General features: G+C 40.5%; 2 protein-coding genes across 7 annotated transcripts in view; one reads left to right on the forward strand and one right to left on the reverse strand.

Moving 5' to 3' along the window:
• The first annotated feature begins 412 nt into the window (after positions 1–412).
• METTL21A (methyltransferase 21A, HSPA lysine) overlaps positions 413–25,594 on the forward strand; it is a 54,144-nt gene continuing 28,962 nt past the window's right edge. The window contains exons 1-4 of one of the 3 annotated variants that reach the window (XM_054585754.1): positions 413–528; positions 1,474–1,652; positions 3,092–3,203; positions 9,252–9,568. In XM_054585754.1, coding sequence (XP_054441729.1) covers positions 1,506–1,652; positions 3,092–3,203; positions 9,252–9,568 — 576 coding nt within the window. In that variant the 5' untranslated portion in view covers positions 413–528; positions 1,474–1,505. Of the gene's footprint in view, positions 529–1,473; positions 1,653–3,091; positions 3,204–9,251; positions 10,241–25,594 lie in introns of those variants that run through there. The other 2 variants (XM_054585753.1, XM_054585755.1) reach the window with 2 other exon arrangements.
• The window catches only part of CREB1 (cAMP responsive element binding protein 1), a 59,557-nt gene continuing 50,202 nt past the window's right edge, over positions 16,240–25,594 (reverse strand). For 3 of the 4 annotated variants that reach the window (XM_054585750.1, XM_054585749.1, XM_054585752.1), the window contains one exon: positions 21,078–22,385. In XM_054585750.1, the coding sequence (XP_054441725.1) occupies positions 22,241–22,385 (145 nt within the window). In that variant the 3' untranslated portion in view covers positions 21,078–22,240. Of the gene's footprint in view, positions 20,549–21,077; positions 22,386–25,594 lie in introns of those variants that run through there. The other variant, XR_008530180.1, reaches the window with a different exon arrangement.

A 25,594-nucleotide genomic window follows, 5' to 3' on the forward strand; every position in this document is an offset into this window, starting at 1 on the left:
CACACAAATATTTAAAAAAAAAAACAACGCTTTCGCGAGAACGAGCACCAAGATAGAGAAGTGCAGCCAGTACAACAGCGTCGCCAGTGCCCGGTTGGTGGCTTCCTTGTCACCGGTCGCCAGAGTGCCCCAAGCCCTCTCCGCGCCCGCCAGCTATTCCTTGCTTCGCTCTACAGCCAACGCTGCCCTCGGCCTCGGGGGAACTCACTTGGGACCCCGAATACCTTGTGGACCCACTGGGGTAAGGGCCAACCACCCCGCACCCCACGCAACGGCTCCCCTCCCGGACCCTCGTGGCACACGCGTCGGCCTCGCGCCCCCCAGCGATCGCCAGGCACCTGTTGGGGAGGCTGGGACGGGAGGAAACCGGAAACGCGTATCTCGGGGCCGCCCTCCGCGGCCGCCTGCCGGTACAGCCCCCTCCAGGCCCAGCTCCTGCCTCTCCTACCCTTTGAGGCCGGTAGTCTCTGCGTCCGGCCTCGGGGAGGGAGAGCTCCGCGCGCGCCAGGCCGGGCTGCCTCGCGAGCCGTAAGTAGCAGAGAGGCCGCGCCTCGGCGCGGGTGTGTCGCTGGCCCCGCTTCGGGGGCGGTCTGGGCGCACCCTCGGCCCTCTTCCAGGCAGCTCTCAGAATTCCCGGGTGGGCGTCCCGGGCGGCCGCGGGGTCGCGAAGGCCCCTGTGGATCCCTCTCCAGTCTCGCAACTCCACCTCCGCGGGTTCCCGGAGCTCTGGGGCCCTCGAGAAGGAAGTGCGGTCCTGTCCGCACTCTAGAGGGCGGGTGGCGGCAGGTTTGAGGGACTCCGGGAAGGCCTCCTAGCCGCGGACCCCCGAGTCTGTTTAGGACCCGGGGCCGCGTTCTCCCCGCGAGCGACTCGGAATCCACGAGTGCTTTTCACTTCCAATCTCTAGGAGAGGAAACTGAGTCCACCGTACACATACAGCTAGGTTCAGAAAGTAGGATCATCAAGCTGATAACAGCCGACGTGCAGGTGCGGGTCCACGGTTGTCACTAGGGAATACACCGCTTGGGAGGCGGTGGAGGCAAGACCAAAACCAAAACCAAAACAAGAACCCCAATCAAAAATACCCTACCGACTGCAGCGAGATCCAACGGCAATCGGCGCCGGCCTAGGCAGTTTAGAAAGCGCTCCTTTCTCCCTACACCTGAGCTGGCACAGCCGTCCCGCTCACCCTCAAGGCCGCTCTGAGTCCCAACAGCGAAGTGTGCAGGGCATCTTGTAGGAGTCGTACCGTTCTGGGTGCGTTTGCCTAAAGACACCCTTCGGCATGAATTCAGAGCCAAATCTCGGTTCCCAGAAGACCGAGAGGAGGAACGATGTCAAAGGAATGAGGCAAAAGCTCCCCCTACTTAAGATTATTCTTTTGAAACCCTAACCCTTTAAAAAGCATTTGGGGCCACCTAAGAGATAATGTATTTTTAGGCCAGAACACGCAGGAGTCTTTTTGCCCAACAGGTGTAAGGGAGCAGAGAGCTGGCTCAGTCGAAATGGCCCTGGTGCCCTATGAGGAGACCGCGGAAATGGGGTTGCAGAAATTCCACAAGCCTCTTGCCACCTTCTCCTTTGCAAACCACACGATCCAGATTCGGCAGGACTGGAGGCAACTGGGAGTCGCAGCGGTGGTGTGGGACGCGGTAAGCAAATCCTGGGGGGACCTCGGAAAACATCTGCAATTGATTATAAGACTGGTCTTTATTGTAAAAAATAAAAACAGCTTTATTGAGGTATAATTCATATACTGTACACTCCACCTAAAGTGTACAATTAAGTGATTTTTTAAAGTAAATTTAGAGTGGTGCAACCATATTCAATTTTAAAATATTTTCATCACCCCACCCCCTCCACAAAAAAAATTCTACCCATTAGAATCCCTTTCTTACCCATCTTCCCCCAAATAGGTTGCATTTCAAGGGTGAAGGAAAGAAAGTTGGGGGAAATTAAAATATCGCACAAAGAATATTGTAAAATGACAAAGCCCGAAGTGACGATCATGTGTTTTCTTTAAGTTTTCTATAGTTGTAATGGTTGCAAAATTATGCTCTAATTGCTTTTTTTACTTCTTCCTCTCGCAGCACTGTTGTGAGCTGCTTGTGAGACTGACTTGCCCTCAGCCTCTAGCACCACATCTGGGATTCAGTGGGAGCTCATTTGATGTGAGATAAATGATTGGTGTAGATACAATTTTACAGTCTTTACATTGTATTAGGGAAGTGAGAGGAACATTTAGGAATAAAAAATATATTCCAACCCCGTAATACTTCAAGGAATCTATCTAAGGTAACTACATGACAAGTACTCCTAGACCAAGTAATAGAGGTACATAATAGTGAAGAATGAGTGAGTCTCCTAACTGCCTACCAAAAAGAGGAAGGGCTAATTATACTAATACTATGTGGCCATGAAAACAAACAATATTTTAAAGTTATGTTAACAGTATACAGTGCTTCTGTAGAATAGTATGCAAATGCTAACTCACACATCAAGTGTCCAGAACTTTGGCTGAAACGAACCTTCTGGTGTCCGATAACACATGGCCAGGGCCCCCGGGGGAGACAGCCGTCGGGGATGCCGGAGGGAGGACCGTGGCTCCGGGAGCCCTGGGTGCTGCTGTGCTTTTTCCCTCTGGGGGACGTTGTGGCCTAGCTGCTTTGAGCTTGGTTTAGAAACTAAGAGGTTCCCTTAAGCAAAATCACAGAAACTGTCCAGGCCAGCTCTGCCAGAGGAGTTTGGAAGCCTCCAGGGTAAAGCAGTGTCACATTAAGAAATTAATCTTCCCAGATGCAGAAAGACCCTGTCTTGTGTGGGCAGCGTCGCTGACCACGACTGTCCCCATGAGAGCCCTCGGCAGGGCCTGGGGCACCTGTTCTGCGGGATGCCGCGTCCGTGCTTGCTCAGGAGCTTCCCTCCCCGCAGCCCCTGAGTTCCTGCCTGTGCCCTCCGACTGGGACCCAGCCTTGCAGTGGGAGGGGGGTGTGATGTCTTCCTGCCAGCGCAGAGCCTACTTGAAACCCTTCAGCTCGCGACCTAGAGCACTTGCTGACCTTCCTCATAACTACCCTGTGTTTTGACTCAGGCTGTCGTTCTTTCCACGTATCTGGAGATGGGAGCTGTGGAGCTCAGGGGCCGCTCTGCCGTGGAGCTCGGTGCTGGCACGGGGCTGGTGGGCATAGTGGCGGCCCTGCTGGGTGAGTGTGACTCGTCGGCGCACTCCTTCGTGAGTGGAGCTCATCGAGAGGCGCGTTTGCTGCTTTCTCGATGTAAAACCCACCGTTCACTTTCCCCTCAGTCAGCTGTGTCTCTGTCCTCTGTGCTCACTGTGAGTTACGGGCCGACACCCGGTGCTCGTACCTCCAGGGAGGCTCATTTCTTCTCTCTCTTACCTTGTTACTTTGACTTCTCATGGGAGTTTGCTTTGCCCCCTTCAATTTCATGATGCAGACAATATGATCTGAAGGTGACTTTAAGTTCAAAAAAATTATTTATGTACATAGTTTTTGAGGTTGTGTGTTTGTTGTTTTCTTTTTACAGTTTAGTGGCTTTCCCATACACTATCAGCTTTAACCCTGGGAGGTAGGTGGAGCAGTCTTTCTCCTTCATTGCTAAGGAAACTGGTTTTTGCTTTTTAAGAAGGGTTGGCCCTGCCTCAGTTCGTACTAGTATCTTATATTAAAAAATTGTTTGGACAGTATATAGTTCTGAATTGATTAATATCAAGGTTTGTCACTTCCTTTTTTGTTGGGTGTACAGACCTTAATTTAGGCCTAGAGTGTTTTTAAGCCTCATTATTTGATTGTCCATTATTGGCTCCTTCCTACAATCTCTGGTTCATACAGTTTGAGTTAGGCGATGACAGGAAAGGCCAGCTTCTGAGATTCCATGTGGAACATTCACACTTGAGTGCCTGCCCTCCGGGCTCTTGTTAAAAGGCAGGTGTGGTGGGGCCTGAGAGGCTGCATTTCTAACCAGGCCTCAGGTGATGATCACCTCGACTCCTAACTTGTTTCTGCCTTTCTCCAAACTCCCTTCTTTCTCAGTACTCCTTTCTCTGTTGAAATTCTGCCTGCAAAGTTTAATGGGGAGCAGGGGCAGGGGTGGTGGCTAAAAGTACGTATAAACTGATTTAGGTCTCTGTCTGCAGACACTGCATGTGGCCCAGATAAGACCCTTGAGGCCACACTGCCTTTTGTTCTCCTGAGGTTCGCCTTCTGTGCATGTTAGGTATTCGTTTTCATTTGCATTTTCAAACGGAACTGGGTTTCTGGGAGAGGAAGCCTTTCCACAGTCTTGCTCCTCAGAGCCCAGAGACTCAAACCACGCCTGTCAGACACAGCGGCCCAAGTTCTCTTTCCACGACTGTTAAGAGGGGAGTTGACTGGGAGGTTCATTTCCTATGAGGTTTCCTCCTGAGAACAAGGGCTCCACGCAAAACTCGACGGGCTGGTAGAACGACATATTAGTGTGGTAAAGCACATAGGTTTAGAATTATCCTTGGCTTTGACACCTCTTTTAATTTTTACGAGCTGTGTGACCTTGGGCAAGTTGCTTAACTTCTGAACTGCAATTTTCTTATATAATAAGGAAATAATTGCATTCATTCCACACGGAGGATCAAATGAGATGTGTGGGAAAATCTGTTAGCGCACTGATGGGCACAAAGTGCTCAAGGAGTATCGATTGCCTCTCTGAGTGTCTCTGTTTCTGACCTAGAAATCTGGCTCTGCGGGGTTGGGCCCGTCAGGATAAGGCTCCTCAAAGACTATCGCAGAGCCAGGGTCTAGTGAGCTGTTGCCGCCGAAACACCAGGGCGGTTCTGGGAGCGGCTAGAATGGCCGGCAGCCTTCTCGCCACTGGGAGGTGGGTGCTCCCCGCCCAGCTTCACGGTCACTCTGAGTTCTTTCCTGCCCCAAAGCAAAATTAATTGCTGCCATAGTTCTTTCCCCCTCTGTGCTCGGTACACTCCCCAGCCCTGTCCCAGCGCCGTGACATCCCGGTCCCCGCAGTCCGTGCGTGTGTCTGCTTCCCCTGGCTCCTGAGGGACGCGCTCTGCACGCCTGGTCTTCTGTTTTACTTCACACATTGTATCACAATATGTTTATGGCTCTTTCCCTCCTGAGACTGAGTTCCTAGAGGCCAAGGTTTACCTTGCTCCTCTCTGTAGCTCTAGCACGGAACAAGTGCCTAAATATTTGAATAAATGAAGTCATTATTGACAAAACTAAAAAACGAGAAGGGAGGACAAACGTTTACACATCCTTTTTCCAGTACTGAGCGAGTGACAACAGGCTTGGTTTTCTTGCTGGGTCCGTTTCCATCAGTCTTTCGTGAACTCTTACCTCACTTCCCTCCTCCTCACTTCCCTCATTTTATCTTCACCTTTCCCACCATTTTCACATACCCTCAACACCCTGCCCTTCCTCGCTCCATCGTCTTCACGAGGCTAAAAACAAGGTTAAGTGCAGCCCCTCGCCCTGTCCCAGGCACAGACCCGGGCGGCTGAGCATCCTGGAGGGACGCACTGCTGCTGGTCTCATTTCAAACTTGCCCCCAGCCGCCTCAGAGGGGCTCTGCTGCTGACCAGACAGGCTACTCCCTCTGCTCTCCTGCCAACCTAGTCCTCCTCCCTCCACTCTCCCTCTTCGCGGGTGCCACTCACTCCGACTTCCCGACTTCCCGGAGGAGACAAGCAATCGGAGGACTGCTGTAGCCTCCGGCCCCGCCCCCGCCCCCCCCCCCCCGCCCCCCATCCCCCCCCCCGCCGCCACCTGCCCCACGCTCCGCCCGATCATTTCCATCTCCCATCTTCAAAAAAAAAAATTTACAAACTTCATAAGTGGCTGATTCTAGGTCTGTGGCAGGATATGAGTAAGAAAACCCTGGAATATCTTGTTAGACCAGATAGTGAGAATGTAAGATAGTGAGAGAGGAAGGAAGCTATCAAGACTGACATGGGGTGGTGTCAAAAGTCCACTGGCAAAAGATAGGACAGTTTGAACATCAATAACGATAATGGCAATGGATTTAAATACATCAAATATGTTTAATCCATGAGTTCAGGATACTACAACAACAACAACAACAACAACAACAACAAAAGAGCCTAAATAGTCGTCTGTGGAGGATGCTTAGAAACCAACTCTTTATTTTGAAATCTGGTTTATAAAAGGGAAGGGAGGGGCAACATTTATCCCTCCTTTCTTACTAAAACAGCTCCTACACACAATGAGCAAACAGATAGCCATTGAAAGAAGCTTTTCTTTATCAAAACCCCTTAACAAATAATTGCAAAAGGAATCTAACTTAAGGATCTGGGCTGCTCATATCACAAAAATAGAGCCTACCAGGTACCTCTTGAGGAAAAACACACCAGTGCCTCTGAAATAGCCTTGTTCAACAAATTAAATCAAAAATACTTACAGGATCTACAAAGGGCACAAGAACATACAAAATAATATAAATGGTACAATCAGCAAAATCCCAACTGTGGGAAACTGTGGGACACATGATCTGTTTCTTTCCTGTATTGCACAGGAAAAAAGATAGAAAGGACAGTGAGAGATTAAAAGAAACTGAAGATGTCCTCTGTACTCCTGCCCTGCAACCAACAAAGAAAATCCCAGAACAAAGCCACATGGATGGACATTTGGGTGACAAAATTCAGTGAGTGGTTCCCAGGAGAGTCAGGAGAGGGCTTGCTCATAGGTGCTGTGTTTGGAAGGTGGCTTGTGGAGGGTGTCTGGGAGTGGTTATAGCAAGGTGTACCCTACCCACCTCCACCTGAGCCACCGTGTTGGTCTCCTCAATTGTCCCTTTGCTTCTGCCTTTCCCCACTGCTGGGGGCTCTGTGAAAACCAAAGCCAGATCATTTGCACTTCTGCTCAACACTCTCCAATGGCTTCCCACTTTGATCAGAAAAAGCCAAAGCCTTGCCTTGTGTTGTTGTTTGTTTTTTTTTTCCTTTCAATTTTACTTTGTATTGTTTTCAGGTGTACAGCTTAGTGGTTCGAGAATTATGTACCTTGTATAGTGTTGACCTTGATATTTCCAGGACCCCAACTGATGTCATAAGTAGTTAGAGCAATATTATCGACTATATTCCCTACGCTGTACTTTACATATGCTGTGACTGTTTTGTACCCACCAACTTGTGCTTCTTAATCCCTTCACCTCTTTCACCTAAAGCCTTTTCAAAACAAGACCAAAGAGGCTCTGTGATCTGCCTCCCCTCCTGTTACTTCTGTGACATGTCTCCTTCCGCTTTGTCCCTCACTGACTCATTTCAGCCACACTAACCTCTTCACTGTCCCAGCTTCCGCTCTAGGTCTTTGCGCCTGCTCCCCTTGCTGGCCAGGGACATCCATCCCCCCACGTGCACTCGGTTATTTCCTCTCCCTTCTGGCCTTTACCTCACCCATTTCCCAGTGGCCCTCTCCTGCCACCCAGTCTACAATTTCTCGCCCGCCCCCCTTGCTTCCTGACATTTCATGTCCGTCTTTCCTGATTTATTTTTTCCTTAGTGCATATCTCTAACTAACAGACTGGGTATTCTTTGTAAAAACATCTATTGTCTATCTCCTCACTTGAATGTAGGCTCTGTGAGGGTGGCAGTTTTTGTCCGGTGGCGGATGGTAGCCTCTTGAATGTTTGTAGAATTGATGGAGGTTACAGGAGAATGATCAACTGACATCAAGGTCCTACGAAGACCCGTGGAGACCTGGCAGGTCAGAAGGAGCCTCAGAAACCCCTGGGACAGGCATCAGAGGGGGCCTGCGTCTGAGCACTGTTAAAATGAACACCGAGATGATGCGCACAGCACTCAATCGCTCCATATTGAGCAGAGTGCTCTGAGACTGTTGAGAAATCCAGAGATAAAGTTCTGAGTCAGACCAGGAAAAGGCTATCTGTGATTTGTGTTATCAGGAGAGATGAAAGTCTCACGGAATTCTGCCCACCAGGCAACACACTGTCTAGCAGTGAATAGACAAAGTGGTAGGCCCATGCTTGTACAATCTAACAACTTGAACATTTTCACAGTCTCCCACTCAGGACTGTAAATGCCAAACTGAATGACATACTGTCCTGACATAATGTTACAGGTCAAGATAAGAAACGTTAAGTAGGAGCTGCCTCTAAAATGGTGCTTTCCATAGCGGCTCTGGAAGACTGTGGGCGAGTGCCCGTGAATATCACAGACTGAGGAAGGGGGCAAGTGGGAAATCATCTCATGAAGGAATGGAACAAAATTTTAAACTTCAGAATCTACAGGGTCCAGATTATATAACATTACACATATTATATTGTCACTCTACTGTAGATGTGGTGTTTCGTGAGCTGACCTTATATGGTGGCTTCATTTTAAGGGTTCAGCCTTTCTCAGATATATCAGTTCAAAGAACTGAATCTTTTGTGCATGGTAAAAACCCACAAGGATGAGATTAATAAAATACCCCTCGTTAATCTCATATACTGCATGTAGAAACATAGCATGTAGAGGACGAGCTCATGTTTTAACCTGCAGTACTTTAATACAACCTAGGGATTCCTTTTTTTCCCAATTGTAAGTGAAGGTTTATTTAGAAAGTCACGGAGGGAGTAGAAATGGGCCAGCTGGGCTCCACAGGTTTGGGAACCAATTACAGGAGCAAAAGAAGGGCCCTCGGAGCTTAGGAGAGAAAAAGGCAGAGGTAACACAGGTGCCTGGGCGAAGGGAGGGGGACAGAAACGTGCGGGGATCTCCCGAGAGGGAGAGTGTGCCACAATCTAGTAATTTCAAAGCTTACCACTTTTCTATATATATAATAAATACATATAGATTGGCTATTGCATGAGGAGAAGTGGATTAGGATTTCATAGTAGCCAATTACTCTCTTCCTCAATTCTTTTTAAAGCTTTGATCCCAGAAAGCAGCCCTTCTCTGTTTTGGGTATCTTGTCATCTTCATAATCATTTGCTCCCAGATTTTTCATTCTTGGATTCCATTCCCCCCTGAAGCCTGGTGGGTCAGCTCTGCCTGCCAAATTGAGAAGCCTCAGCTTGTTGTCACTTGGGGACCCTACATTCTATAAGGTCCACTTTACTAGTCAGCAAAAGAACTACTGGTCATTCTTCCCCTCTATCACAACCACCCATGAAGGGTGTGGTCTGCATATAGGTGACATCTTTAGAGACATGCTTGACCCCACTACCTATTAGTTGTACTGATGTGCCCATTACTTTCTCTCTGTCCCACATTCTAGGTGCTCATGTGACTATCACGGATCGAAAAGTAGCATTAGAATTTCTTAAATCAAATGTTCAAGCCAACTTACCTCTCCATATCCAACCCAAAGCTGTTGTTAAGGAGCTGACTTGGGGACAGAATTTGGGGAGTTTTTCACCTGGAGAATTTGACCTGATACTTGGAGCTGATATCATATATTTAGAAGAAACATTCACAGACCTTCTTCGAACTTTGGAACATCTCTGTAGCAACCACTCCGTGATTCTTTTAGCTTGCCGAATCCGTTACGAACGGGATAACAACTTCTTAGCGATGCTGGAGAGGCCATTTACAGTGAGTAAAGTTCACTATGATCCTGAAAAAGATGTACATATTTACAAAGCACAGAAGAGAAACCAGAGGGAGGGCTTATAGTTGGCTATGATTTATAGGAACCTTGTCATTAACTGTGTCCATTAAGGTCTTAGCCTGTGAATCTAACTGTGAAATGGCTTCCTGTACAAAAAGCCTAACTAAAGGTTCTCAGGGGACAAAGCAAATGCTCAGTTTTAACACAAAGCAGCAACAAACTTTGTCCCAGTGCTGTGACTTTTTGGTCATATATTGCTCACTCAGAAACTCCATTAACATTAAAGGGACATGCGTGACTTTGGTTTATGCTCTTTCTGTAATCCCACGCTGCTCCCGCCGGAGGAGCAGTTCTCACTGATGCAGTGATGAAGGGTTCGTGTAAAGGCGACTTCAAAGCAGTGAGCTTGTTTTGTTTTAGAGACAGGCTGACTCATGCCAACCATTTAAAATACACTCTAAGGTATATATGTTTAGCCAGTTTTCCTAACTTTCTGAATATAAAACAGGAGGTTTAACATGCATTCCCTGAACTGTTAATACTCTTCTGTCTGCCCATTTAGGTCTCTCATACTTTTGGTTGGTTGAGATTGGGGTGAGTTTTCTCAGTCTCCTGTCATGCTTTTTGGCTCGATTTCAGTTTTAGGTATATAAACAAAGGAATAAGTAAAAATAAAATTTTAGTTACTTTGAAAGCATATAAAATCTTGGACCTCTATGTGCTGTGAGTATGTTATCATCTTCAAATCAAAAGCTGTCGTTTTCCCCTTCACCTTGCCCCTTTCTCAGATGTTTTTGTATTTCTTTCTGAGGCTTTCCCTGCCTACTTGTAGTGCACAGGATGACAATGAAAAAAAAAGTGTTAAATATCACCCCTCCACGAGAGGTTAGCTCCCCAAGTACAAGTTCCTTCCTCATTGCACTCGTAATTGCTTAGTCAGTGTTTGGACACCCCAGGACACAGAAGCTTCCCGAGGACCAGGAATGCACCTGCCTCTTTCATTGTTGCCTCCCCAGTATCTGGTGTATCAAACCTAATGTTAGTTGAGTGACAAAGATACATTCCATTTAGAGGATATTGATTTTTGGGTTAAATGATTGCTTCATTGTTTCATGATCGATAGATTTTATGAAGTTCTCACACACCAACAGTCCCCCCTTTTTTTACAATGTAAAAGTTTAAACGATAGCTTAAACAAATTTAGACCACAAGAATAGTATAGTCTCATATGGTATTTGATACTACAGATATGTTTCCTTTGTAAAACACCTGAAATAAGACCTCCTCCTTCCTCTTAACCTTTGAATGAATATCTTGGGTATGAAAATACCTGCTACATTGTTTTCTACAATTATTTTAAATGTTTATTTTCATAAAGGTGAATTAAAAGTTCTGAGCACCGGTTTAAAACAATTCTTACAAACGCACAAATAGAAGTGTCCATAGCTTGCCAAGTCCATAGAATGCCAGTACTGTACACGAACATGGATGGTTCTTTAAAACAGATAAAGCCCTGCAATGTCATCAATACTAATGAAAGGCCAACCACATTTAGGTATCAGAAGCTATTATATTAATTTCCGTTCAGCTCCTTTAATTTAGAAACCCCAACTTGGGAGATGGGTATTAAAATGACTTGGGGCGGGGTGGGGAGGGGGCGGAGAGTTTCAAGGTGTCCGGATGCTGTCGCAAGTGAGCGATGATTGGGTTGGCTTACATTTCCATAAAACGTGAACTAAGAATACTGTTGCCAGAACAAATGGAAAGTTTTTTGGTGTTTTTTATTTTCCTTATCCCGCTAGAAGAAAACAAAGGCAAGAAAGAGTCAGCAGGAATAGTTTGGTTGTCTAAGTGAAAATCAAGTGGTTTTTTTTGGTTCCGGCTTTACAATGGTGTCGCAGGTCCGGGTCCCCGGGGAAGAGACTCAGAGGAGGGTAAGGTGCAGAAAGGTTAAATCCGACTGCTGCCGAGATCCATGTCTCCGCAGGAGTAACAGTAGTAGGACTAGGGAAGAGGGAAAAATTGTTCCGCGATGCAGGCAGGAAATCCTCAGGGAATTCAGACCCGGCGGTCCTGCCGCTGGGCCACATTAAGGCAAGAGGCGGGACTGTATATCCTTGTGTAGCTTAGTCATTTAATTCAAGCGGTTATACCCTGGTGGTGAAGATGATACCTGCAGAGGGGCTCGGCCATCAGCCACCATCCCCAGAAGCTGAGGGAACGAGTGCTTCCGAAGGCTTTTGCGTGGGACGGCGGGGGAGAGAATGTATCTGCAAAGTATGCCAGTGTCCGCCTCCAGTATCAGTCAACAAAGTTGTGACATTTTTCACTTATGTTAAAGGGACTAATGTTTCTCATAAATGTGCATTTTAAGTGTTTGTTGTAGCCTCAAGTGAAGGATAGAAACCTAGTCCAAAATGATTGTACTAAGCCTCTCATTCTCACATTTCTATTTCTTTGAACTGTTATATGGTTATCCAGTAGGTATCAGTAACTTTTTTCCCAATTGAAATTAAATATTGCTGCCAAGGTGCTACATTACAATGTGTGTATGACATCAGGTTCTGAGAACTACCACTATAAAGCATGCTGCCATTGTTTTATAAGTTGATTACCTCTTAAGGGTGTCTTACTTTAGTTCATCAAAGAACTATCAGAAGCCCTGATAGCATCTTCAAGTAGTTTCTAGCAGAACATTTTATTCTTTTATATAAAAGGGTCAGAATTCTAATAGATCAAAAAACTTTATTAACTGAACACTGGATTGAAAACTCAGGGCAGAATAACATTGTCTGGAATGTTTTATCTTACCAAATTGCAATTTGTGCTCTTAGAAGACAAGAACTGTACCTCGTATGCTATATTGCAAGTGTTCACATGGTGCCCTCTTCATAAAGGGAGTTCAAGAAACATTCATGAAAAATACAGATTCCTTTACAGATGAGTTACCTTATTAAATTGTTTATTAAATTGCCTAATTTCTGTGCTTTATTTTTCCTTGACCAAACTAAGGGATAAGCACATTATCAGGGTTATCAAATTATCAGGCTTTCAGTTTATGGTGTTTGAGGGGTAGAAGTATTTTCTGTCAATTTTTAAGTCAAGAAAATAAAAGTTTTGAAGTACATTTATTTATCCTCACCTGAGGACATTTTTTTTTCCCATTGCTTTTAGAGGAAAGGAGAGATACAGAGACATCAATGTGAGAAACATTGGTTGGTTGCCTTCTTATACACTTCCCAACCAGGGATCAAACCTGCAACCGGGCTATGCACCCTGACTGGGAACTGAACCCATGACATTTCTGGTACATGGTACTCCTAACTGAGCCACACCCAGCCAGGACTTGAAGTACTTTTAAAAATTCCCCACCTGAGGATACATTTGATTTTAGAGAGGGAGAGAAATGTCAATTAGTTGCCTGTACTCCTGTACATGCCCCAACAGGGGACCGGACCCGCAATCTACGTATGTGCCCTGACCGGGGATGGAACCTGCAACCTTTCTGGTGTATGGACGACATGCCAATCAACTAAGCCACCTGGCCAGGGCAAAAATCCCTTTAATATTCCAGTATTGGCAAGAGGTCCTAAATACAGAGCCTGGCATAACACTTTGTGAAACACATGTGATTGATTTTAGTGTCAGAGAAAGAGTCATTATTCGGCTTCCCAGAACCCTTACCAAGACAGAAGTAGCACTTTCAAGTCCTTTAACAAGGCGGTGAGACACGACCGTGACTACAGAGAGCCCTGCTGTGGGAGACGGGAGACTTGGGTTCTCTTAGCACGGACATGAATTGTATGAAATCAGGGTAGTCCTCAGTTCTTTTTTAATACCACTTTAAAAATTAAGGGTTTGTTAGCTCTGGTTCCTTTCTGCTCTTAAATTTTATGTTTTCTTTCTATTCCCTGGGAAGGATTAAAATTTAACACTAGAAAAGATAGCATACTGAAAATTACATTTCCTTGGTGAGAACAGCTGTTTCTGAGGGAGATTGGCGGGACAAGCGTAACAGGGATGCGACCAGGAAGGCCCAACCCTACATCATAACCTTGTGAAGCCTGGTTCTGGTACTTGTAATTTTCCTTCCTCAAAAAACAAAAAACAACACTGTGAAGCTTGACAAAAAATACACCAACATATTTTAATTAATTAGCAGATTCTTAATGATGTTTACGAAACAACCTCCAAATACAAAGCAAGCCATACTTAAGACCCACTTTGCAGTATCTATTCTGGATTTACTGGCTTGTCAGTATCTCTACTAACTTATGCATAGCTGTAACAGTCAAAAGTTTTAAGCAACCTAAATGTCCACAAAAAAGGTCACTGGTTGTATTTATACAAGGGATACTACATACCTGTTAATAGACGGATGTATGTATGTACATACACTGAAATAGAACTATCACCAAGGCACATTCAATGAAAAAAGCACCACTTAAGTAAAAAAGAGGGAGGGGATGAGGAGAATCTCCATTACATTTGCGCATTTACAGGATGGGGCAAAAGGAGGTTTACAGTTTTATGTCCAACAGTTCTTATATTTAGTATTGTTATTTTCCATGCAAACTATAAACCTGCTTTTTCCCCACTCTGTATGTAGATTGGCACTAAAAGGATACGCAAGAAACTTTTTCCTGTTTGTCCATTTGTAGTTTAGTTTTTCCCAAATGTACATATCACTTAAAAAGCTGAGTTAAAATGAGGACATTATTACAAGAGTGAAAAGAAAACTTAGTAAAGAATGGGAGAAGATACCGGCAAACCATTTTTATCTGGAAGGGTCTACTATCCAGAATATATACTAACTCATGAAACTGCACAAAAAAATTGTTAAAAATTAGCAAAAGACTTGAATAGACATTTCTCCAAATGATACACAATTGGCCAACAAAAACATGAAAAGATACTAAACATTAGTCATCCAGAAGTTGCATATCAAAACCACAATGATACATCACATACATAAGCATGGTTGTAATTTTTTGAAAAAAGCAAAATAACAAGTGTTTTCTAGCATATGGAGAAATTGGAAACCTAATACTTCACTGATGGGAATATAAAATGGTACAGCCACTGAGGAAGTGTGGCAGTTTCTCAAAAAGTTAAACAATTACTGTATGATCCAGCATTTCTACTCGTGGGTATACGAGTAAATGTATACCCAAAAGAATGGGACTCAAACAAGTATTTGTACATCAATGTTACTAGCAGCACTTTTCACAATAGGCAAAAGGTGGAGATAGTCCACATGTCCATCAAGAGAATATACGTGTGACATGTATATAATGGGATATTCAGCTACAAACAGGAATAAGGTACTGATAAATGTTGAGGAAACTCAACAACTTGCTAAGTGAGAGAAGCCAGACACACAAAGTTAATGTTGTAGGATTCCATTTATATGAATTACCCAGAATAGGTAAATTCTATAGAAACAAAAAGCAGACTGCTGGCTGCCAGAGGCTGGAGGAAGGGGGAAATGAAGAGAGGGGTACAGGGTTTTTAGTGATGGAAATGTTTTGGACTAGATACAGGTGGTGTAGATTGTGAATGCACTAAATGCCATTCAATTGTTCACTGCAAATGTTAGATTTTGTTATGTGAACTGTACCTCAGTAAAAAATGAAAATAGCCTTCAAATTCCTGAAAATTCACCCTTCCTCTTCACTTGTTAGGCCATTATAATTCCAAGTCCCAATAGGGTCACTGCTTAAAATGCACAATACGGCTAACATTGATCATGGCAGTGCTTTCCTGGGTGGTTGGCTTTGGCCATAGTGGGTAGTGGCATCATCTATTAAAAAAAAAAAAAAAAAAAAAAAAGGGCCAAGGAAGAACAGATGTACAGGAGAAAGTAAGTTTTGTTTTGGACCTGTTTTACAATCTGAGTGCAGATGACAAATGAGTTTGGGACTCAGGACTAAAACTAAATGAGCAAGTGACAGCAAAGACATGCGTGAACAGAAGACAGGAACCTTATGCTTTTCCTGGAGATCCATCCAAGCACCTGAACGTAGCTGCCAAGCAGGGTAATCCTGGTTCATGTCTGTTCCTATTAACATTACCCTTTCACTCTCAAAAATGCCTACTTCTACAATGTATTACGTGGTCACTCTTTGTAGAAAATGAAAATCATGTAATTCCTTTTATACAATGACAGATGTGTAAGTACTTTAGAATAAATGCAACTGTTATTTTCAGAAAATGAATCAATAGTACGAGTCTTTTATTCTTACGCTTTTAAGCAAAGAGCAGATTAACCACATTCTCTCCTTTTATATGAAGATCACAAAACTTCATAATTTTAAGAGGACCTGAGTAGTTCTATTCTTATTGTTCTTCCAATGCAAACATGCATTTTATGACATCAGAGGCAGCTGGTCATATTCTCAATAGAGCAGTAACATCTCCAAATCTTCAAATAGGCACTGTTCAATCTTACTGAATAAAGGAATCTTGTGCTAAAAATTAGGAAGACAATAAAATTAACTGAAGAGATGTTCTTGCTTCTTGACCTAGTTTTCTGTTGCTGTGCAACACATGCCTATAATATAGTCTAACATAACTTCTGCTCATTTAATGAAATAAATGTTAAATCCAAGAAAATATAACACTACTAGCAAAAACAAGATAGCGATCCCACCCCCAAAAAAGAGACAACAGTTTTTAAAAGCATGTTTATGTGACTGCACATAAATGTGTGTAAAAGGGCATTATGACAGTTTTTACCACAAAGGTTACAGTAAGAAAAAGCACTTTATGACAATATTTCACAAATTCACAAGGATCACTTTAATATACAAAGCAATGCTACCATTCTGAACACAAAGCAGCTAATATGTACATAGTGTTAATAAAATGCTTTATAACTCAGTACATTTTTTTTCTTTATACAGGTAAAGCACAAAAAGATTTAGGTAAAAAAATTAAAACAGGGATGCTTCTAGAATGTAGGAAATTTTATTAGAAATGTATTTCCCTTATTATAGTTCTTTATTTAATATTCAACTCCAATAGCAACATCAGAGTTAAAAATCAATACCCTGTTTTGTGCTGATAATTCTGGGGGGAGGTATTCACTACCCCAATCCTCAAGGGAAAACCAAAAAGGCAAACACCTCTCTCTCTAGAAACTTCCCTGATTATTGTTTCTAAAAAGTTTCAAGTGATACATCTAGGTTAGAAATAATTCCTTTTTGGGGTGGGGATGACAACTGACATGTGGACAAATCAGTCAGAAAAAACTTTACATGGAAAACTGCTAACTAGCACTCTCCTTACCACCCCTAATCAATCTAATCACAGAAAAATGTTGACAAATTATTTCCCACTTTTAATATAAATAATTTTATTCATACACAAGTTGGAGTGGCACCTGGATAAAAATACGTCTATAAAGCATTTACCAATTCAATTTTAATAACGTAAGAAAATAAAACCTCCCAAACACAATGCTAGATCATTTCACTTGGCCACTAAGGTCATATTTGCAAGGATTTTTTTCCTTCCCTACCAATTTTTCAACTATCTCAGATTTACTTTCACATCTCTGAGATGCTTCTCAGATAGAAGCTTAGAAATGCTATACTTCCATAGGCAAGTAATAAATAACGCCTATATAAAGTAGGTAGAATTTGAATTTCCTACTGTTTGACCCTCTTTAAAGACATTTCCTGAAGATTGTTCATTTTCCATTTTCTTGCTGGTGAAAATTAAAAGTGTATCGTGTTTTACCAAGCTGGGACCTGCACCCACAGTACCAGAATGCAGACAGGTCAATATTTTCTCTCTGTGCTAAACAACTCTGCCTGTTTTATAATACAATTTTGCTTCACAGGCTTTGTTCTATTTTTTTTTCTATTTTTATTTTTTTAAAAAATAAATTTCAAGCTAAAACACCTGAAATATAATCCTTCCATTCAAACGTTATCTGGTCCCTCTTAAAGTTTGTCTGCCCCCTGAGGACACATACAAAGGCTTAAGCTACATTCACTAATCAGCAAGAACTTATCATGAGCATATGAGACAGATGGAACTTCAGCACCCTGTTTGATTTATTTGAAATTCTTCCATACTGACTCTGCTTCATGACAGGTTCAACCCCTCAGGGATTAGTGCCTTTCCTAGCCATTGATTCTAGAAAGTCAAGGAAACCAGTTCCTAGTACATACAGTGACTATGCAGTCAACTTAAAAAAGTCAACATATCAACATTAAAAGTATTCAAGATGTATGTAAGCCACTCATAAGTTCTAGTTGTGCTTTGTACAACGGAGTGAGCAAATGTCCCACAACTCTTTGCCTACAGGCAGCACACTTCACTTTCTCCCTCCTCATCTGAAATCAGTCAAAGTTAGGCAGCATTTCTCTGATGGTAACAAGGCCAATTTTAAGTGAAATAAATTTAGTCAAATGACTACATGCAGTCTCCATTATGACAGTAATTAATTGCCTTGAAAAATCTTTTACCATTCTGGACAAATCCATGGATATCCTGGCATCCTATAGACACTATTAACGTTGGGGTGAGGATAAGAGTCTATTTAAAATTGGAAATATTTATTTACTTGAGTTGCTTCCCCCCCATCTTTATCCATAATGGAAAAAAATAAGGGTTTGGACCCATCTTCTATTTAACTGGGCTAGTCAAATCTAGTTTCCTGATATTTTTCTTTTACAACTATAAGGCTAGCCTTTAGGTGCTAAAATATTTTAATCAATGAAAAGTTTTCATTAAAAAATGTCCGGTTATTTTAAGAAAGGAGAAAGACGTAAGTCAGTTGACAATTGATGAGGGAATTTCTCAAGTTGCTAATACCCAAACTGGGTCATTTTTAAAAGTGCAAGTTACACCAAACATTTACAAAGAATATAATGTAAATATAATCCAAATAAATAAACAACTTTTGTATTAAGTCAATGGGACACAATACACCAAGTTTTCAGGGCTACAAAGGCAATAAAATAAAGCCTTCTGAAACAACTGAAAAGGTACATAACCACTGTTTCTAAAACACACTTTAATTCAAAAATCTTTAAGATATAAGCTTTATTTAATCCTGCAAAACGAAGCAGCTTTTTTGATCTTCAAAATAAAAAGACCAATTTACGCTGACTGTAGCTAATCATAGAATTTAGAACCTATTAAAAGTGAAAAGAAGAAATCTAGATTGAAGTCACTTCAAGTAAGTAAAAGCATCCTGATTTAAACTTGCTGTTTCTTCCTAAGCCTTTGTATGATTCCACATGTCACCCGAACGGTCTGAGAGACAGAGATAAACTTCAGCCAGATGGCTTCTGACTGGACAGCCTGCCTGGCTGGCATTGTGCTTTCTGGTACGAGCACTGCTGTGACCTACCATGCAATTTTCTGACGAAATCCCTGCTCAAATAAAAACACCAAAACCCTCCCCTAGGATGATCTTTGAAATGTCAGTGGTACCTTTTAGAAGCTATCTTTAAAATGTTCTCACCACTGTCATAGCTGCCAGAGACAAAGCATAAAAACCAAATACTTTGGGGGTAAAGGGGAGTTTTCAAGTGACTAGTAACATATTTAAAAGTATCAAGCCAAAGAAAACAATAAAAAAAAAATACTTGGAAGAAAATTAGAAGACAAAAGAATCAATCATGAGTGCTGGAGTAACGCAGTCCAAGAAACTCCCAAAAGGTATGCAATAGAACACGCACAAATGTAAAATTTCATCTGACCTCAATATACTATAATACTTAGCATTCCTGACTTAAGAGCTCTCAGAGCTTCAGATTATATACTGTATGTATATATATATATATATGTACACATATATTATACAAATGCCATCCCCCCCTCCCCAAGAATATCTAAATGAATAGAGCACCTATGACAGTATTATGGTTGCCAATATGGTACTTGAGTTTGAAAAAGAATGAACTTAAAATTACATCTGATATCAATTTTTTTTAATAATGTGAACACATTGGATCTAGCCCTTTCTAAACCACTTTTCAGTTAAACACTATCAAAGTTTGAAAACTAAGAGTAATATCAAAAATAAACCCCTCCCACTTCATTTTCATTAGTTAATCTGTCCTATAGATAAAAGTGCCACATGGCCCTATGTTTGCAAAGTGATACCAAACTATTTTCTAGGCAAATCAGTAGCATATGTACAGATTCCTATGATGAGATTTTCATTCCCTTTTGGCCAGTAGGAAGAGAAAAAAAACATTACTGCTAACGTAGCCACATATGTTCTTGGCTGCAAGGTTTTTTTTATTATGTCATTTTCATAATAAAAACTCTCAAAGTTGCATGCTTTAAAACAAACACCTTTCCCCTAATTCTTAAGAAAAAAAAAAAAAAGTCTGCACAAAAGATGCTTAATTTCTATCTGTATAAACTGAAATCTTCAAGTCTCTCCAAGGGTCTCAAACAGATTTAGCAACAGAAGATATTTATCTCACCATTAAGTAACTGACCAAAACCAGTGCAATCATCCTCAAGGTACAAAGGACTGTCTTTGTAACTTAGAAACCCAACCAGCTAATATGGAAGTGCCTGCCTTGGTGTATCAGGGACTAAGAGGACCACCAACTTTCATATTTAGTAGAAAGCCCCAACTTTTGAAAAATGTTTTAACTTCAGCTGACAACTTGTTAACACTAGGCAATTTTCATTTATAAAGCTTGACATTCAAAATGTTCACTTTGACATTTTAACTCATTACGAAAGAATTCTAGTTGGTGAACAGATAAGTGATTTTGCTTGGTTTCTGTTAAACCAGTTTTAGAAAATGACATTATCTATGCTGGTATACAAATAACTTTTATGCTATAACTTTCCCCATTAGCTCAGCAGGATAAACATCAAACTTTACAGTCGTTTGAAAGCCTTCTTGAGAATCTGGTGTATTGTCCAAATATACTACATCACTCAATTCTTAGAATGATGATCCTTCACAAACTCTGTTCATCCTTGAAAAAAGACAATGGTTTGTTACAAACAGAAATATACCATTTACAAATATTAATTAAAAATCTTTTCAAACTGGACCCAATAATTAACATCCACCTGAATATTTTAACACATTAACAACTTTAAAAAATAACCATGACTAAATATAAAACATTAATTTTCTAGACTCTCTTCTAAAAGAAATAATCTTCAAGTGAAAAATTATATCTAACATTATGTCCGTTTCTAATTTTTAAAATTCACCTTAGTCTTTTCTTTTAGTCTTATTTTAGATTTATCAGGCTTAGTGAATAAAATGATTAATAAAAAGTAATATTGAAAACAATGTATGATACATACAAACACAAGCTGTTATATTCAGGAGTTAAAGAAGGTATCTCCTTTATAGAATGACAAAGACTATATAGCATATTGGAAGCATAAAGCATAATTATACTTTTTAGAAGAAAACAAAACAAATGCTTTTCAAGAATAATTGAAATATTGTAGTACAGCAGTCATTCAAATATGTCTGAAGAAAATTATTTTCCTTGCCACATCTAATAGTGTACTTTTTAGACCTATACCTTACAACTTCTCCATTAAAAAATTCACTAGAGATACGTTAAAGTGTGGTAATATGGAAAAGACTTAAAATAAGTATTTTTCTACAACACAGCATTTTATAAACAAATATATGACTTTGCTTTACTTAGTATCTTGAAGGCTTTCCTGTTGGTGGTATAATGTAAGTGTAAATGGGAACCGTTTAATTAGAAATTTTTTTAAAGTAAATGATTGACAATATAAATATTTTTGAAGGCGATGACAAAAAATTTATTTAAAAACCTTGAATATAACTCAGAAGGATGGTTTGAGTAAAGAGCATCTTTTTACTAAGAATTTAGCACTAACTAAAACAAGCTTTGTACTTATAGTTACTTCACTTTAATTTAAAATTAAAATACCATGCTTTTTTCATTCAGTTGGTTACTTCTTTTAATGTATTCAAACATGTTGAACACATACGGGACTGAATTAAGAAGCAACAACTGCCCTATGGAAAAGCTGTAGTTAATACAGAATATTTTTAAGAATCAAGGACAAGTTTTCAGTATTGAAGAGAATATACATAGAAAGCACTCCAAATTCATTCTCGATTTCTTCAACACCATACTAAAATTCTTTTTAGAGGGTACGTCTTTTAATGATTTTACATAATTCACAATGAAAATGTGAAAACACATCAATTTGGCAATCACACTTCTTCATTGCACCTTACTTACTTTATGCATGCGGCCCACACATTACTTCAGCTCAAGGGGCTGGGATAATTCTGTCCCTAAGGCAATCAATGCGCTCAGCACAAACCTTGGAATATTTTTAAAAAGATTTCCTTTTCCTCATTTCCCCCATTATTTTACAAGTAAACCAATTATTACTTCTTGAGGAGGGTGGGGGATGAAATGTAGAAGTCTGTCTCTTCATGATTCCTGGCGCTGGAAATTTCTTGAGGGGAGATGTGGAGGCAGGTGTTGGAACATTCACAGTTTAATGCAAAAGCACAAATGAATGAAATTCTGTAGTTGCTTTCAGGCAGTTTTGCGCATAGAAAAAAAGACATGTTTAGAAAATAAAATGTTTATTTTGTCTTTCTGATTGTGGCCAAGTCAGTTCTTTTTCCACCGTACAGGTGAAACTGAAATCCCAAACTAATCTGATTTGTGGCAGTAAAGGTCCTTAAGTGCTTTTAGCTCCTCAATCAGTGTCTTGTTTTGGTTTTCAAGTACTGCCACTCTGTTTTCTAAACATTTCACATATTCTTTCTTCTTTCTACGACACTCTCGAGCTGCTTCCCTATAAGCAAGAAAGGACAGGAAAAATTATGTAACATTTCTGTATCACTTATTTTGAGTTGGAATACATTTCTTAGAGCTTTAGCTCGTATCATTTTAATATATTATAAATTTAGCATTTAAAAAATACAGAATGAGTTGGAAATTGCCTTATATAAACATTTAATTTTATTATACTATAGAGGTCTAATGGAAAAAACCCCAAATGTGAAAACCCCACAAACAACAAAAGGGCTGAACTATCACTTAAAAATTACATTTTAAAAATGCATACCTATAAAACTTGAAATTCTATCAATATCAGTAACTAAGACAATACTAAGTTAAATTTTAGTGTGAAAAACATCCTTTAATGATCTCACAAGCTCATTTCAAGGCATTTAAAGAAGTTTAACATAAGTCTCATCATCAGACGATGTTGAGAAAACACGCGAAAGAAGTTGGAGCCTTAGCTTATACCATATACACAGTCTGAATCAAAATGGATTAAAGACCTAAACACCAAGACCAGAAAGTATACAACTTCTTTAAGAAAACATAGGGAAAAATGCTTTAAGACACTGGATTTGGCAGTGATTTCTTGGCTATGTCACCAAAAGCTCAGGCAACAAAAGCAAAAGTAATTAAGCATATGTGAAAATGCGACTACATCAAACTTAAGAACTTCTGTGCATCAAAGGACACAATCAACAGAGTGAAAGAACAACCTATGGAGTGGGAGAAAATATTTGCAAATCATGTATCTGATAAAGGAGTTAATATCCAGAATATACAAAGAACTCTCAAAACTCAACAACAAATTAAATTGATTAAAAAAGTAGGCAAAAGACTTGAATAAACATTTCTACAAAGATGATATAAATATGGCCAACAAGCACAAAAAAGATGTTCAACATCAATCTAATCATTGGAGAAATACAAATGAAAACCACAGCGAGGAATAACCTCACAGCCATTACGATGGCAACTACAGAAAAAATACAAACAGCAGATAACATGTGTTGATGGGGATGCAAAGAAATTGGAAAACTTGTGTACTGTTGATAAGAATGTAAATGGTACAGCCACTGTAGAAAACACTATATCAGGTCCTCAAAAAATTAAAAACAATTATCATATGACTTAGCAATACCACATGACTCGGTAATACCACTTTTGGGAATATATCCAGAAGAATTTAGAGCAGGAATTTGAAGAGATATTTGCACACCCATGTTCCTAACATTATTCACCATAGCCAAGAGGTAGAAGGAAAGCAACCCAAATATCCATCGACAGATAATACATTTTAAAAGTGCCGTGCATATGTAAACAATGGAACATTATTCAGCCTTAAAAAAGAAAATCCTGTCATGTACTACAAACATGGATGAAAACTTGAAGACATTCTGCTAAGTAAAATAAGCAGTCACAAAAGACAAATACTGTGACTACACTTGTATGAAGTATCTAAAGTAGTCAAACTCATAAAAAGAGAAAGAAGAATGGTGAGTGCCGAAGACTACCGGGGGAGGGGGGGCGGTGATTGCCGAAGACTACCGGGGGGCGGCAAATGGCGGAAGTTGTTTATTATTATAGAGTTTAAGTTTCACAAGATGAAAAAGTCTGGAGATCTGTTGCACAGTAATGTGAATATACTTAACACTACTAAACTGTATTCTTAAAAATGGTTAGGATGGCACATTTTGCTTTTCTTTTTTACTACAACTAAAATAAAACATTTAAAAAATTCAACAGATGAAAAATAAAAAATATTTTTTAGTGAGCTACTAAGTCACTAGCACAGGGACAGGCACAAGGCACGTACTTTCTACTGAATGAATATAGAAGCTGAAAGTAGCAAAGTTTAAAGTCTTAAAAAAATGAACCCCTCCCACCCAGGAATTTACAGTCATTCATTTACAACAGCGGCAGTATAGTACAACAAAAAGTAGTCTCTTCATTGCGTCAGATTCTTAGGGTTAAGTGGTTTTATACCTTATCAATTATGTGACCACCAGCAAATTACTTAACCTTAGTTTCCTGACTGAAAAGAGATATTATTTACCTCAAAAGTTTTATGAGAATGAAAGGAGTTAATATATGAAAAGTACATGAAACAGAGGCTGGCATTTTGTAAATGTTACATTTGCACTAGCTATTATTATTTCTAGATAACTCAAATGTCAGTCTATCATAATCCCATTAATGTTTTCATCCCTATATAGACTATCAATTCAAAAAAGGGAGCATTTTCTTATAATGCAAGCTAATCTTTGGAATTAAAAAACTGCATCCACCAATGTTGTTATGTCCATGACAAATAATGGACAATGTATGATCCACTGCAGAAAATGTTTTGGGAAATGGGTTAAAAATCGCCCAACATTCTATTATTGAACAGTGAAGAAGACAAGCCAGAAAGTTTCCAAACTGCTAGTTTCCAAAGTTAAACTATGATCCTATAAGTACCACCTAACTTTTTCCCACCAAACTCAGTACAATTGTCCCTCATTATCAGAGGGGCCCAACGGTTACCAAAATCTGTGGATATTTAAGTCCCTTATATAAAATAATATAGTATTTGTACATCATCTAAACACATCTTTCTGTATACTTTAAATCATCTCGAGTGTCGCTGGTGTGGCTCAGTGCATTTAGTACCAGCCTGCAAACGGAAAGGTTGCTGGTTGGATCCCCAATCAGGGCACATGCCTGGGTTGTGGGCCAGGTTCCCAGTCAGAGGTGCGCTAGAGGCAACTGATCAATGCATATCTCACACATCAATGTTTCTCTCCCTCTTTCTTCCTCCCTTCCCCTCTCTCTAAAAGTAAATAAACAGAATCTTTAAAAACAAAAATCTCTAAATTACTTATAATACCTAATACAATACAAATGCTATGTAAATAGTTATACTGAATTGTTAGTGAATAATGACAAGAAAAACATCTGTACATATTCAGTACAGACAAAACCATCATAGGTCAAATAACACATGAGCAACAACGTAACACTTTTTTCCCAACTATTTTTGATCTGCAGGTGGCTGACTCTGTTGGTGCAGAATCTACAAATATGGAGGGTCAAACGTATACTATTATGAAAGATTAAAATGTTTCTCAAAAAAATGAAAATGTTGGGCTAAGGAAATTAACTTATTTCTTCAATGCAAGAGCTCTTTGATCCTTTCGGTATGCTAATCTCCAAAGAGAAATTCTATGAAGCATGTCC

Source organism: Pteronotus mesoamericanus, unplaced genomic scaffold, assembly GCF_021234165.1.
Source record: "Pteronotus mesoamericanus isolate MK-2021 breed Mesoamerican mustached bat unplaced genomic scaffold, CSHL_Meso_final contig_90, whole genome shotgun sequence".
Lineage (NCBI taxonomy): Eukaryota > Metazoa > Chordata > Mammalia > Chiroptera > Mormoopidae > Pteronotus > Pteronotus mesoamericanus.